This window comes from Phaenicophaeus curvirostris, chromosome 12 (genome assembly GCF_032191515.1).
Source record: "Phaenicophaeus curvirostris isolate KB17595 chromosome 12, BPBGC_Pcur_1.0, whole genome shotgun sequence".
In the NCBI taxonomy this organism is placed as follows: Eukaryota; Metazoa; Chordata; class Aves; order Cuculiformes; family Cuculidae; genus Phaenicophaeus; species Phaenicophaeus curvirostris.
Window position 1 is genome coordinate 7905684 of NC_091403.1, and position 16291 is coordinate 7921974.

The following is a 16291-nucleotide window of genomic DNA, read 5'->3' on the forward strand; positions in this document are numbered from 1 at the left end:
ATCCTTCACCCTCCAATGTAGCCTCGGAGGGGGTGGGGGGTGGGGGGGGGCGGGGTGCCTTTTTTTTTTTTTTCCTCTTTTCCTTCTTTCTTCTCCCCCCTCCTTTCTCTTCCCTCCCTTCCGCCGCCTCCTCCGGCTCGGGGCCGCGGCGCAAAGTTCCGTTTAGGGGCGCGATCCCCTCGGCGCCGCCGCGCTCGGGGCTCGGCGGGGGCCGGCGGGGCGGCGGCTGCGCACCATGTGCCGCCCCCGGCCCCGCAGGAAGCGCCGCCGAGGGTGTGGCCGGGCAGGGGCACCGCGAGAGAGAGAGAGGAGGGAAAGAAAGAAAGGAAGGAGGGAAAGGGGGATTCTTTAAAAAGGAGAGGAAAAAAAAAAAAAAAGAAAACAAAACCACGATCCGCCGGCTCCGGGCGCTGGGGGAGGGAGGGAGGGACGCGCTCCCCTCGCCGTCGGCCGCCGCCTCTCGCTGCCCCTCGCCCCGCGGCCGCTGCGGCGGCTCAAGCTCGCGGCGCCCGCGGGGGCGGCGGCTCCGGGCTGCGGGTGCTGCCGCCCGCCCGGCCCGCGCCTCCCTCTGCCATGTCGGGGGCCGAGTCGCCAACTCCCACGGGAAAAAAAAAAAAAAAGAAAAAAAAAAAACCCCAAGAAAAAAAAAACAAAACAAAAAAAAAAACCCACCCACAACCAAACAAAAAAACCAACCAAGCCGGGGATGAGATCTTCCTTTAAATTCCCTTGTCCAGGCTTTAGACAAACTAGTGGGAAGAGGCGGCTGCGGCTCCGCCAGCCAGACGCTGCCCGGCTCCCGGGGAGGCGCCCCCCGCCCCGTAGCCTCCGCGGTAACCTCGCCGGAGCCTATCGAGAGCTTTTGTGCCGTGTCACCGCCCCGCGTTTAAATCCTGCCCCCCACCCCCCGCTCCCCGCCCGCCCCGCGCTCCGCCCAGACCGGGGGGCGGCTCCGCCCGGGCCCGAACCCAGCGGAGAGGGGAATGAATGAAGAGAGAGCGGGGGCGGCGGGGAGAGGGGACGGGGAATGAGGATACGGGATGGGATGGGATGGGATGGGATGGGATGGGATGGGGATGAGATGGGATGGGATGGGATGGGATGGGATGGGATGGGATGGGATGGGATGGGATGGGATGGGGATGAGATGGGGATGGGAAGTGGGGATGGGATGGGGTGGGGATGGGGATGGGATGGGATGGGATGGAATGGGGATGGGATGGGGTGGGGAATGGAGACGGAGACGGGGATGGGAATGGGAATGGGAATGGGAATGGGAATGAGGGTGGGGATGCTGTGGCGAGAGGGGAGCAGGATGGGGAAGGGGATGGGGAAGGGGATCAGAATAGGTGATTGGGGATGGGAAGTGGGGATGGAGATGCTGTGCCGAGGGGGGAGCGGGATGGGGAGGAGGATAGGGGTAGGGGATAAGGAGTTGGGATGGGAATGGGGGTAGGGGATGGGAATGGGGGTAGGGGATGGGGATTGGGAAAGGGGATGGGGAAGGGGATGAGGATAGGGGATGAGGAGTGCAGATGGGAATGGAGGTAGGGGATGGGGATTGGGAATGTTGATGGGGAGCGGGATGGGGATGGGGGTAGGGGATGGGGAGTGGGAATGAGGATGGGGATTCTGTGCCGAGATGGGAGCGGGATGGGGAAGGGGATGGGGATGGGGAGTGGGGATGGGGATGGGAGTAGGGGATGGGAATGGGGCTGCGCCGAGGAAGGAGCGGGATGCGGTCGGTTGCTTTGCAGAGAGAGGAGCGGGAGCTGAGGAGCCGCCCCCCGCCCAGCCCCCCGGGCTCGGTCCCGCCGGGTAAGCGCCGCGCTCCGGTCGGGCTCCCGGCACCGCTGAGCGGCCTCTGCCAGCCCCGGGCTGCCCTGTTCCACCCCGGGACTGGTCACAGGCGGTTGCTGGGGGCCGCGGCCCCGCCGAGCACCAGCGGGGGTTGGGCTGGAGTTGCTTGGATTTGGTTAAAAAGCCCAACCTCTTGCCACCCGTAATTGGTGCCGGGAATATGGTGGGGGCATCGCTCCATCTCTGCATCGAAGCGTCTCCCTCAGCACTGGGCTTGACCTATTTTTTAAACCAGCGAAGATGAATTTTTGGGTTGTTTCTGTCACGTTTCTGTCGATTTTGAAGTCTGTTTAGGCGCTGTTAGAATTTAACAGGGAAACATAAACCTACTGATGCTAAATGTGAACGGAGAGCCTCTGCGAAGACTTTCTCCTCTGGCCTGATTCCTTTATGCAGTACAACAAGAACTTTATTAGACGATTCTTGTCAAAAGGAAGATGTTACGCTTGGTAAATTTGAGGCATTCGAGTAAATGAAGTTGTGGAGAGGAGGGAGCTGGGCTTTTCTCCCAAGTGACAGGGGACAGGACAAGAGGGAATGGCCTCAAGCTCTGCCAGGGGAGGTTTAGGCTGGACGTTAGGAAAAAATTTGTCACAGAAAGGGTCATTGGGCACTGGAACAGGCTGCCCAGGGAGGGGGTTGAGTCACCTTCCCTGGAGGTGTTTAAGGGACGGGTGGATGAGGCGTTGAGGGGCATGGGTTAGTGATTGATAGGAACGGTTGGACTCGATGATCCGGTGGGTCTTTTCCAACCTGGTTATTCTATGATTCTAAACAACAAAACAATTACAATTACTAATTTGGCTGGAACAAGTTATGAGAAGATGGGCCTAATGGTGCCTGGGGTACTTCCAAAGGGAACGTGTAGTTTGGTAATGAGAATATTGATGTCCCACACAGATTCTCTCTTGTTACACAGTATCTCCATCAACCTAATCCTGAATATTCAGAGCCCGTGCTGAAACCACATCCTGCGTTTTTTATGATGCATTTTACTGCAGCTAAATAATAACATTCCTTTGCTCCTTTCAATCAGACTTACCTTTTTAAGTTAGCCCCTTGATTCTAGGCATTTACAACGCATTTAGCAGGCTACAGAAATCCAGAAATATGTTTGTCCCAATTCTCAGTTACGCTAAGGTCCTACTACGTTCATGCTGCTGCAGGGGTGTAAGTGACCTTGAAGTAAATGAAAATTGGACCAGACTCCTCATTTGCAGGTCATGCCCTGGCACAAACGAAGCCCGTCTAATGGTTTGCATACATTTAAAGAGCTTCAGACAAGTTTATCCATACATATTCTCACCCGTTAGCTAGAGGAACCCTTCAATGCCGACTTGTAGGGAGGGATGCGTGCAGGCTGAATACAGACCCGAGAGTGAAGGGTTAACAGGATGCAGGCTTCTAGGGGGGAAACCCTCGATGTTGAGCCAAGCTGGAGGAAAGGGGCAGATGTTGGTCTTTGGGTGTGTCGGAAATAATGGCAGCTCTCCACCCTCTTCTCCGAACAGAAACTGTGAGGGAAATTCTGTTTACTCGAGTCAGATTATAGCAGTTTAAAGGAAGGTCACGATTGGGGCCTAAACAATTTTGGCTTACTGCCAGCAACTCGTTTGCAAAACTATAAATAGGAATGACTTCAGAATACTCTGAAAAATAAAAATCAATGGGCAGCAGAAGCCATTTGAATTGTTTTGTCAAAGTATTTCCAGGTAGGTCCTTAAATGAGGCGTTAAGATATTATATAGCACAAGAAATGCCTTTCATGAATATTAACCTAGTTTATTTTTAATGAAAATTGACTACTTTTAATTAGGGTTTGAAAGATTTCATTTTAGGAAAAACATAGGTCTCATCCCTGGCTGGAGGAGGTGTTAAATGACCTAATAATGTTTTCCATTTTTAGATGCTGCTGCCATGATGCTCTGAGTGATTTGTGCCATTCCCCCAAGGACAACGCGGAGAGTCCTTGCTGTGGCTTCTCTGCCAGCCCTCCTCCCAGCTGCCTGCACCAGAAACACAGCCAGGCTGTAACCCATGATAGTTCCTAACAGCTGCTAGATCCACTAAAGCTCTTAGTAGCTGCTCAAATATGAAACAAATGAGTCCATCCACAAGACCAAACCAGTGCTTATCAACTTCAGTATTAGCAAAGGACGAAATCAGTGACTGTCGTCATCAAGCAGGTGTTGATTGTGGGCAGCCTCCAAGTCAGTCCACATCATGTATCATTTTCCTCCAGCAGTAGCCCTGGGTGTGCACTTCTTCTGCATAGGAAATGTATGATGAAGAGTGACTCGACTACCCTTTTTGGTTTAATGTTTGAAAAAATAATGTGGAAAATACCACCTGAAGTGGTTGTTATCACCGTGGAAGAGGCATTTCTTGAAGCAGCAGCCTGTTAGAGCCTTCTTACAGGCTGCCTTGTTGCTTCACGAGTACACCTGGCCTGGCTGGTTTCAAGATCACTCACAGTCTGTGTTTACCTTGCTCATTATTTGGCCATAAAGACACAGCCTTATTCTCAAAGGCAGATTCTCCTGGGTCCAGTAATTTGAACAGAATTGAGGATCGGCTATTTATATGCTTTAAAGGCCTGGTCGATGTATCTGTGTGATTTAGGAGGACACTTTTACTCAGTGATGTTTGGGGTGGGTATTTCCTTCATAAATCTTTTGCATGTCTCTTTCAAGGACAACGTGTGTGTTCCCATGTGTTTCAGGGCTGCTGAGTCCAGAGGTGACCTGCAGGACTTGGGCAGCTCTGTGAATTGGTGTAAGGACTTAGAAGACACAAAAAATCATGTGGCCATGCTTGGTCTTAAAAAGATTTCACTGACAGAGTCTGAATGAACTCAGGGGTTCAAAACAGCAGGTATTGTCAGATACGAGGAATTAAAAGGCTTTTTTTAATGTGGCTTAGTAGTGTACAGAAGATTGGCTTACTTGTATGAGCTCTTCTTTCATCACATTGATCTTTATTTTGCATTGTGCTTAGTACAACAGAAACTGGAGGCTGAAGTCGTCTTTTCCATATCATCTGATGGGACACGGCCCTTTTATTGCTTAGTAAAATCCTTTTTTGTGAGGGAGGAATTGATTTTTTGCCGGTGTAGCCAGCGTTGAGTAATAGCTGAACAATAGCAAGTTGTAATAATTTTATGAACACTGCATGTGGCCGGGTTGGTGAGAGGAAGTACTCTTCAATGGATTATACTACTTTTTATTACCTTCCTAAGTAGGTGTATCTATCCAACTTAATAAGCAGCTACCTGAAGAAGGCATAAAAGGCAATTCAGTGGTTCCCCCGTGTCAGCTATGTGTGACTAAACCCATGAAGTGGTAATTACAAGATGATAGAGGGATACAGCTGGTTCGTCAGGCTGAGAACTAAAAGTCAGGGGAGGAAAAAATCGGCAGAGACTGGCAGAAGAAATAATTTAACACAGAGACCTTCCCCTCTGCAGCAATGGAATGGTAAGTCATACAGAAGGAAAGGCAAGCGTGTTGACTGGTTTATTGTTTTTAAGATCTATTTTGTCTTAAACGTTTGGGTGCTAAGTAACTGTTTTGTACTTACAGTCATTACTTCACATGAGACTAAAACTGCGAGATCTGGGTCTGCCTCAGGTCTGCTGAGGCAATCATGGTTGATCCACTAGGGATGCAACCTCAGGACTGGTCTGTGTATAGCAAAAAGCGACATCCAGAGATCTGGAGGAACAGTTAACTTGTCACTTGGAACTGCAAACTGCAAACACAGTCACAAGGTTTGCTTTTCCTTTTGTTATTTTGTGTATGAATAAGTAGCTTTTAGAATAATAGTCTTTTAACCTTGGTGTTTTCATGTGGGTCTTTTTTTAATGGCATAGTAAAAAAACACTGGTAAGAAAAAAATTATTACATAGATACCAGTAATGTAAATACCTTAGTTACTTCTAAAATATTGGTTAGCTCTTGTTGTTCAGTGAAAGATAATACAGCAAAAGTGGGGGTTATTTTGTTTTCTTTTTATTTTCTTTTTCTTTTTATTTTAACATCGTACTGTTGTTTTCACCACGTACCATATATAATTGATTGGTTGTCCCCTGCTGTTACCATGGATATATAATGCACTGACATGGAAAAGAGACATGTTTTTTATTAAAAGAAAAATGCAGCTACAAACTCTTCTTGCATGGCATGGAAGGCTATGCCATATTTTATTTAGATATGACCAATAATGGCTTTCTGTTTCATGTTCTTATCTACCATCTACACATATCCCACACCTTGAGTTTTATGAGGCACCAAGGAGGGAGGGAGGTGCAATGTAGCTCCTTGTGTCCATTCTTCTTTCCTGGAGCAGGCAAGAAGGGCCAGGTTAGTAGGTTGGTTGGCTAGAATCTCAGAAGCCCTTCATGGAAGAGCGGTAAATGCTACTGCATAGAATGGTCCAGCATAAACAGGAATCCAGGACCCTCCCTTCAGACTCTTAGGTCTGGGGTGGTTTTGACATCAAAGGAGAACACAATATTTTGAACAAAATGTGTAAGGGCCCACCCTTCCTGAATTACACTTTTTGTAGTTACGTTCTGTCCTGCAGCTGTAATACTCTACAGAAGGGTTTGGGTTTCCCCCCCCACCCCTCCATTTTCTTAATATATATCATGAGAGAAATTTAATGGATGTTTTCATAGGAGTCTCTGATCCTACACTTTTTCTCCTTGTGCCTGTGTGTTCTATGAGGAGAGCTGGTGATCATTATCAGTCTAAGTCTAGCACCTTTAATCCATCAGAAGTTCGTGTAATGTATTACTTACATTAGATGCAGGTGCCAAAACTGACCTGTAAACCTAAAATTAAATTGGGACTACAAAATTAATTTCACTTAGATTGTGGAAATTAGACTATAAATGAAATTCTTGTGGGAACTGGGTAAACCTTCTTTGACATTGATATAATGTAATTCTTTTCTTAATAGGGTAACTTTCAATTCTGTAACCAGTACATAGTTTTAACCAGCACAGATTTGTAGCAAATCTTGCAGTAAGAGGAGTATTAAGGGGAACAGTCTGTGGTGTTTCTGAATTTAAGGATTACAACTATAGATTCATTGCAACTGACTAGACAGGCAGGCATCACGCTCCCTCCCCAAACCCCATTAGACAGGTAATGATACAAAGATAACATGTCATTTGTCAAACATCTTAATTCAGTCAATAAATTCTAATTTTTAAAATGCCCATGCACAGGATAACATAAATTCAGGGTAAAGATTTTATTTATGGTCAAAGCTGAATTCAGAATCTGAATTTCAAGGTACCCAAATCACTATTTCCTGGCAAAAGCACAATAATTAACCCCTAATTTGGGAGAATTTTGAATAAAAGATTTAGTTTTTTCAAACTCGACAAGGAATTCAAGGTCTGACTAGCTCTGGAACAAAATCTGCATTTTCTTAAGAGATGGCAAGTGAGTGTGCTTGTTATATGCATTAAGTTAATTTGAGGACCAAAAATATTCTGAAACGTTTAGATGCGTGCACTCTAGGTGACAGAATATTTTGCTTGCTATGCTGCTAGTAACAGTATTAAAAAGCATATTTTTCTTTCTTGAGATTTAGAAATACTCATATTGGTTTTAAATGTAACATACTCAGATGTGAGTCTTTTCTCTGAAAATGACGGCATTCAGGGATCTGAATTAACACCTAGGCTGTCTTTGCATGAGAGCCCATGCACTAGATTGACTCTGCAAGGGAACATTTAAGGTGCTTCAAGGTGGTTTGACCTATGAAAACATAAATTTTGAATGTTTTATTGCAAATAATGCAGAATGTCCTGGCATTCTATAAAATGTATGACAATGCTCTTAAAAGGATAAGAATTCTCTGAATGCTGGGTCATCTCAAAACTTGCTTCAAGTTTTCTGGGACCTGTAAGTCAGCAAGCCTTCTGTATTATTTAACACACTGTTGTCCTGGTCCTTTACTAAGCTGGTAGGTGCAAAAGCAGTTCTAATGCCTATCAGGCTGTATAGAGAGCAGAGTTGTACACCACACCTCAATCATTTTAGATATTCAAAATAATCACCAAAAGGCTGCCTTTCGCACCACCTCATTCATCTGAGCCCCTATTAGACATCCTCTTGTATTAGTAGAGCTCTTAAAACGAACTAATTCTTCCAGACACAGCATGTGTTGATAGCAGGTAGCCCTTTCATGTTCATTCTCCTTTTTGCATGCTTGGGGCTGATCTTCTCATCCTGTTAGTTTAATCTCTTAATTGTCTAGATGTCCTTCCAAGAAGGCGCTTCCGTTTCCTTGATGAAGTCATTTGTTCTTTTCAAGGTTTCATTCCAAGGAATAAGCTTTAGGACACTACTTTACTGTATTTGCAAAGAAAGGTAAACTGTGACGAATGAGAATCCACTTAAAAAGAGAAAACTGCATACAAAACCCTATCACCAGCAAAGACCAGAGAGAGATTTTGGCAGCTAAAAGCATGGGCACATTATTTTCCTATCTCATAAGAAATAGTGGTATGGGAAGTATATATTGCACAAATATAGTTCAAAAATGCAGGTTATATTTAATTTTTTTTTTTAAAAGATAACCTTAAATGTCACTAACAGAATTCAGAACATTGTGAATCTGCTCTTCTCCCAAGTGACAGGGGACAGGACAAGAGGGAATGGCCTCAAGCTCCGCCAGGGGAGGTTTAGGCTAGACGTTAGGAAAAAATTCTTTACAGAAAGGGTCATTGGGCACTGGAACAGGCTGCCCAGGGAGGTGGTTGAGTCACCTTCCCTGGAGGTGTTTAAGGCACGGGTGGACGAGGTGCTGAGGGATATGGTTTAGTGTTTGGTAGGAACGGTTGGACTCGGTGATCCGGTGGGTCTCTTCCAACCTGGTTATTCTGTGATTCTGTGATTCTGTGATTCTGCTCATATTACAGCTTGACACAACCCTACTCAATAATGAAAACAGTTTACTTCAACACGGGGAGGTAGATTTCCCTGATAAGGTATAACTTGGTAATTCAAAGTACTACTAATGAAATTTGCATGTTGCAGAAGTAAAAATGACAGCCACAGCTTGAGACGTTCCCTGGTATGACTAGATGGGATTTAAGCTACAAGATAAAGCCTTAAACACTTTACTTTTGCAAAGTTAAGAAGGATATGAAGCTGTTGGAACGGGTCCAGAGAAGGGCTACAAAGATGATGTGAGGGCTGGAGCACCTTCCATATGAGGACAGGCTGAGAGAGCTGGGGTTGTTCAGCCTGAAGAAGAGAAGGCTCCGAGGAGACCTTATAGCGACCTTCCAGTACCTGAAAGGGGCCTACAGAAAAGCTGGGGAGGGACTATTCATAAAGGCCTATGGTGACAGGACAAGGGTGAATGGTTATAAACTGGAGAGGGGCAGATTTAGGCTGGATATAAGGAAGAATTTCTTCACCACGAGAGTGGTGAGACACTGGAACAGGTTGCCAAGGGTAGTTGTGGCTGCCCCATCCCTGGAGGTGTTCAAGGCCATGCTGAATGGGGCCTTGGCTAACCTGATCTAGTGGGATGTCACTGCCCGTGGTAGGGGAGGTGGAAGTAGATGATCTTTTCTAACCCTAACTATTCTATGATTCATCTATAATGAAACTAGCCATCTATTATTGGTTACGTTCTGTATTGTAATCATAATAGTGCTAGGACTATAAAACTTGTTATGGAACATGAAAATGCTTAAGCTATAAAAAGCATATTTGTATGATTCTCTAGATACTTTGAACAAAACACAGCATGCTTCAATAAAAAGTAAAAGCAATTTAATTTGCTTCTGTCAGTGATACGTATTTCTAGCTGCATGGCTTTTGTTTCTTGCAAGTGAAAGAACAGCAGAGTACAGACAGAGGCTGAATAGGTGTTTGTTCTGCAGCTGACTCCACAAAGAGCATGCTTTGATGAAGTTCTTCCTGGACACAGAATTCTGCCTGAACAGAGAGCTGCAAGGTCAGAGCCAAGCATGAAAAATATCTCCATTTCAAATTAGTTTTTATATGTATGACAAGGAAATGCATAGTGTTGTTTGGTGCTGGATATACTGAACAACTCACTCACCAAAGGGAATTGGATGACCTTTAGATCCACATCTGAATGTAGCACCAGATATTAAGGAAAACCAAAGTTGGCTTGGTTTTCTCTAGTGAGACAAAATAGAATTGAAGAAAATATTTCCCAGTAGAAATTAAATGAAAATATTTTATGCTCAAGGTCCAGCATTCCAAAATTGAATATTTAGTCTTTATTTTTTTCCTGTGAATGTACACGTGATCCAGTAATAACAAATGTAACAAGAAACATATTTTAGTAAAACCTCATTAATCAGGGCAATCTGATATAGAATACCTGATGTTCATTATATTTAATGAGAAATCACTGAGCAAATGTGCTCATTAGTGACTTATTGGACAGCTTTGTGAAAAGTGCTTGACTAAAACCCCATTTCAGTTACTGTACATTTAACAAGCTCCATGAATAGCTATGGTCTAACTGCTTCCTGTTTCTCAGGCACACTGGCAGCGTGTCTGAAATGTTATAAAAAGATAACCCTCAGAATGGAGCTTGCAGACCAGGCTGGTTGTTTATCAGGGTGCTGAAATCTTGGATCCCACATCCTCTGCTGTTTCTCATGCTCCGCATGCACTTGGCAAGCTGCTGCTTCATGTGGCACGTCTCCCCGGTGTTCACAAGCGGCATAGCCCTTCAGCGTCTTACTACTTCAAGAGCAAGTCCAGGCTTCGGAAAGTCTCCTGAGCCCACACACTTGCCCATTGATTGCTTTTGTTTTGTATTAGCATGCTGTGGCCATAAGGGCGGTGGGGTCCTGGCTCACTGTGGGACTTCATAGTGTTTGATAGGAATGGTTGGACTCGATGACCCGGTGGGTCTCTTCCAACCTGGTTATTCTATGATTCTATGATTCACAGTGTAACAGAATTGGGGCTGAAGCATCCACTTAATAGAATTAGCTCCTCTACTCTGAACCTGCCCTCCCTTCAGTGCTCCCACATGAATGGAAAAGCACCCTGTTCACTAATCAGCCTGACTATAATTAATATCTTCCAGTAGCAGTTACTGTGATGCTTCCTTGAAGTCCCAAGTTTAAACTTCTCGGAGTTCGAGTCTAAAAGGCAAAAAAGGAAACAATGCTATTTAGAATTAAAACAGCTTCCACGAGGAAAAAACAAAGACTCAAGAGTGAGATAAGGCTGTGCAGACATCACTTGGTACAATTTGATTTGTTTTAGATAATGGCAAAGTAATCGGTACAAAGAAAAAGCCGCATCTCTTAATCTTTTTGTGGCGGTCAGACGTTCTGGAGTCGTGTCTTAGTAACAAACACCCCTGGAGTTGTTTCAAGTCGGGTGGATGAGGTGCTCAGGTTCAGCAGCGGACAGCCGCTCCGGGCTTGATAATCTCAAATCTCTTTTGCAACCGAGCCACTCCACGACCCTCGCGGAGCCCCCGCAGCCCGGGTCCCTGCGCTCCGTGCCGCCCTGCCTCGCCCCTTCAGCTCCGCCTCCCGCCCCTTCAGCTCCTCCTTCCGGCTCCTCCCCGCCCCTTCCGGCCCCACCCCACCTCTTCCGGCTCCTCCTCCCGCCCCTTCCGGCCCCTTCCGGCGCGGGGCCCGCCTCCCCGCGGCGCGGCCCAAGATGGCGGCGGCCGCAGTGTGGGCGCTGCTGGCGCTGCTGGCGCTGTGCGCGGCGGACGGCGACCCGGAGGGGAAGCGGCGAGCGGGCCCGGCTAAGAAGAAGGACATTCGCGACTACAACGACGCGGACATGGCTCGGCTGCTGGAGCAGTGGGAGGTGCGGGGAGCGGCGCGAGGCTGGGCAGTGCTCGCCCCGGCGGGAGGGAGGCCGGGAGGGGGGGGCGGCCCCCCTGGGATCGGCTCCTTTCCCCCGCGTTCGGGGTGAGGCAGGGGGACGTTTTGTGACCGAAGGAGAACTGCTCATGGTTACAGAGTAGATACGTACTCGGCTTTTGATTTAGTGTTTCCTTCTTGTCACCCCTCCTGGTAATGACTTATTCTAATTCTAGCTCTTTCTTGTCCCCCTTCGTTCCCTCCCGGTAAGGATTTATTCATTCCATCTCTTTCTTGTACACCTTCATCCCCTTGCCTTAACTTTCTTTGACAGCTCCCCATCTCTCTTTCTCCATGTGGTTGTCAGACCACTCTTCAGGGGTTTTTTTACCATTGTTTTTGTCTTCCATCATCTTCTGGTAAATGCCAGACCACTCATCGCTGTCTTTTATTCTTTCCCATGAGGCTGTTCCCCAGAACATTTTGCACAAAAATTGGAGGAAATAATAAACTGGAAACCTCTGTCTCTTGTTAACACTAGTCACAGCTGTAAGTCAAGGCAAAGAAGTAGGCTTTGTTGGTGTAACATAGTTTAAGTAACTTCCTTGAGAAGTAAGGGCATCTGCTTTGCATCTCCCATGGACTGTTACTGTGTCTCTCCCTTCAGGACGGGGTATTGAGTTAAATCTGTAAATATAATTACATAAAAAGATCGAAGTTCAGCGTTTTGTTAATGCTATAATTCAAGGACTAGGTAGTCTCACCTGCTAAACAGTCAAGGCTTGGGAGATAATATTCGCCAACTTCAACCAAATTTGATTTTGTAGGAAAGACGTTAAAGATGAGCATCTCTGAGTTTGTGAATTGGATGCCTGGATGAAAGGGAGGCTCTTTGACTGTGTGTTCTGTTCCAGCCATGTGGCAGGCAGGGTCAGAACGCTGTTCAGAGTTTTCCCTCTTTAGCTGGAGCAGATCTCTGCTCCAGTTCACCACGTGCAGCACAAATGCTTGTGGCTGTGTTGCGTGCAGATGTGGCTGAGCAGCTGGAGAGCTGGCTGCTGGGGTTGGCATTGCCGCTGTGGAAACGCACATACAGCCAGAGCCCTAGAAGAAAATTGTTACTGAAGCAGGGGCTCAACAATTAATGGCTGTTCAGGCTTTGGGATGGTCAGCAGTGTGGTATTTTGCCTAGTGTTAGTCAGAACACATATAAGGAACATGGAAGGAACATGAGGGGGTGGTTGCTGGAGCATAGAGAAGGGGCATGAGTAAACTTGATGGAGAAAATGAGAAACAAAGGAGCCATTATCAATTTGGATGAAAGCAGGAATTGTCCTCTGGAGTGAGGGGCCCAGGGCACAGATCTGTGCAGCATCAAGCATCATTACTTTCAACTGAGTGAGATAACTCCTAATATTTTTTATTTTCCTGGCAATTATTCTAAAAGTATTGGACGATGGTGGTTATAACATCTTTGGGGCCTTCACTGAAGGAGCACCTGCCCCCTCTGGTCAGGTTCTTGTGCTGCCCCTTGCACAGTGCTGGTGAGCCACATGCACGACTGCCCAGTGAACTGGGCAAGTGATCTAGTGGAAAATGAGCATAGGGAATTTTCAAAGGCACCTGAACTACTCAAAAGTATGCTTCAGACTTGCAAAATTGAAACAGATATGTAACTAGCAAGGAAACAAGGGATAAAATCTAAGCCTTCTACAACCTTTATTCTGTGTAGCTAGATTTTAAACACTCTCGTCAGAAAGACTGTAAACTCTATGTATTTGAAATGGGAAAAGAACATCACTTATATGCAACCATAACCTTTAAAAGGTGTGGGATGCTGAAAGAGGATGGTGTTGAGTTTGTGTATGTGCAGATGCAGAGATGAGAAGGTAGTGCATACTTGGATCTAAAAATCAAGCTTGGCTCCTGACTTTTGAAGCTTCCCAAGGGAATATCTTTAGGTACTGCTACTCCTCATGTTCCTAATAGTGATGCATGTTTTCACTAAGTGCTTGAAGTCAGAACAACACCCAAATATCTGCCTTAATTCCTGTTGATTTACTGGCGCTTGGGTGGATGCCAGTGTAAGACTTCTGTGATGCAAATACTGTTTAAGAAATTAAGTTCTATCTCAATGTAAGTTGTCACTGTGTTCACTTGTCTCTGTTGGGAGCTGTTTTAAGGGGCAGCAGTTTGAATCCTGCCTTTCCAAATATTTAGGTTCCTGTCAGCCTTGGCAAAGGCTTCTAGAGTTTTTTTCCTGTTTTCTAACAGTGACTTACTCTTGTTATTTGTTGTCAGAATGTGAGCTGCTCTTCATCTGTGCATCAGAAAAGTCATGAAACCCTTAATAAAAATTTTCCTGTGGTGTGAGCGTTGAAATTCTGAACTCTTGCCTTTTTATTTATTTGAAGACGCAGAGTAAGGAAAATTAAGTTCTCAAGTGATCCCGTGATTCCCAGGAGTGAGTTTTGACCTCTGAAAGCAATATGCAGATAGCGACTCTTTTATTTATGTGTGGATGAGGCTTTTTAGTGGAACTTGCTCAGTCCATCTTGTATTCTTAATAAATTTATTTGAAAATATGAAGAATTAAAAAAAAGTGTTATTTTATGAAGTACTTGGGAGGAGTTGTATTGAATTAGCCTTGAGGCTGAAATATTGCTTAGTACGTGGTAAAATCAAATCCTGTCGGTATAAGCACGTGTCGTTTTGAGGGGAGAATTATAAATGGGAAGAGCACTCCTGGTGAAGTATCTTGAAACAAAACTGACTATTTCTTTTGACTTGAGTCTCCATTGTTAAACTTTCTTTCTCTTTATCAAAGCAGAGTTGTTCTCCAAACAATAGGAAGTTTCAAAAAATGTAAGCTTTGTAGGACAGTCTAGTTTAAAGCCTCATTTTCCTTTTCAAAACAGAAGGATGATGACATTGAAGAGGGGGATCTTCCTGAACACAAGAGACCTCCAGCACCAATAGATTTCTCAAAAATTGATCCAGGCAAGCCTGAAAGTATCCTGAAGATGACAAAAAAGGGGAAGACTTTGATGATGTTTGTCACGATTTCGGGAAATCCCACAGAAAAGGAGACAGAAGAAATTACTAGCTTGTGGCAGGGCAGCCTCTTCAATGCAAACTATGATGTGCAAAGGTAAGCTCTTGTACACAAGGATGAAGTTCTTGCATTTTCAGAGCCCTGGTTTGTTTCTTCCTGAAAGTTATTTCAGCTGCTCGTGCTGTGCCCTCCCTCGCCTACATTATTACTATTTCTTTGTTTCTGTGTCAGTTTATGTGCCAGTTTGTTTTAAGTCATACTGCAAAAATTCTGGTGTGGTGCAGAAATATTTTTAACACTTAGACGTTATGTCTGTGTAGCCTAGTTTCTTTTTTATCTTGTTATATTACAGCTGTTTATCAGTTTTAGCTGCAGAAGTTTGCCTTTGTGTGCTTGATGGAAAACATCACACTTGGAAGGCTTGTCACCACAAAAGGGGTTTTGTTCCCCTTGCTAGCATTTTTCTCTCGGAGAGAGAGGATCGTTTTGAGGCAGAGGAGTATTGCGCTCTTGAGAAGGGTTGCAGTAAATCTATAAAGCAAAGCAATGCCAATTAGTGGATTTTACATAGTCCCGAATTAGTTCTTAAGTTTTCTTCCTGGTCTTATTCTTCCTTGGCTGTTTGTAAACTTAATACATTTTACTCTTATCTATGCTATAGAATTGTTCTCTCGTCCCCATATCCAGGCAACAGCAACAACAGCTTCTTGCTCATAAATGTATGTCTCAGTTGTGGAGGTGCTCTGACTTTAGGAAAATGCTGTAGCGTTTGGAAGGTGTGGAGCTAACTGGAAGAATGTGTCTTTCCTCTAGGTTTATTGTTGGCTCGAACCGTGCCATCTTCATGTTGCGTGATGGCGGTTATGCCTGGGAGATCAAAGACTTTCTTATAAGTCAGGAAAGGTGTGCAGATGTTACTCTGGAAGGTCAAGTTTATCCTGGCAAAGGAGCAGAAGAAAGTGAGAAGGTGAAAAACAAAACCAAACCCGAAAAAGCAAAGAAGAAAAAAGACACAGACAAGAAATCGAATAGCATCAAAGAGGACAACCGAGCAACCAAACAGAGAGAGGATCTATGACAGATGCGTTAACCAGACTGAGTGCTGCTCTGCTGTTCTTTCAAGGAAAACTGATTTTCCATACAATTCTTGGCTTCACTGGGGCAGGGGGAGGAAAGAAGCAGAGATTACTGAGGTTAAGACTGTTGAAACACACCAGTTTACTTATTAATGTTGGCCATTTATTTAGTTACAGGAAAGGTAATGTTTGATACCAGTAATTGACTACTTTAGTTTAGTTTGTAATTTTTTATGCTTTTGTTTTTCAAAATTAACCTGTAAATCTGCGTGTCTAACATAACAAACTTAAATTAAGTGGAAAAGAAGAAATACAGTCTCAGAATACACTGACCTTCATCTGTAGTAGCTGCGTCTATCTTAGGTGTGCGAGTTGGTCAATGATTCATAGCCACTGTTAGATAGCAGAGTACAGTGCTAAAGGATTCTTTTTGAAGCCAGTTTGCTAGGCTCCATTTGC

The 16291-nt window shown here is 45.1% G+C and overlaps 1 protein-coding gene across 1 annotated transcript; it reads left to right on the forward strand.

The window, feature by feature from the left end:
• Positions 1 to 11531: 11531 nt before the first annotated feature.
• MESD (mesoderm development LRP chaperone) lies at positions 11532 to 15980 on the forward strand. Its single transcript, XM_069866725.1, has 3 exons — positions 11532 to 11705; positions 14620 to 14852; positions 15570 to 15980. Exons 1-3 carry the CDS (start codon positions 11550 to 11552, stop codon positions 15832 to 15834), a joined length of 654 nt encoding a protein of 217 aa, XP_069722826.1. The 5' UTR covers positions 11532 to 11549; the 3' UTR covers positions 15835 to 15980.
• The last annotated feature ends 311 nt before the right edge of the window (positions 15981 to 16291 follow it).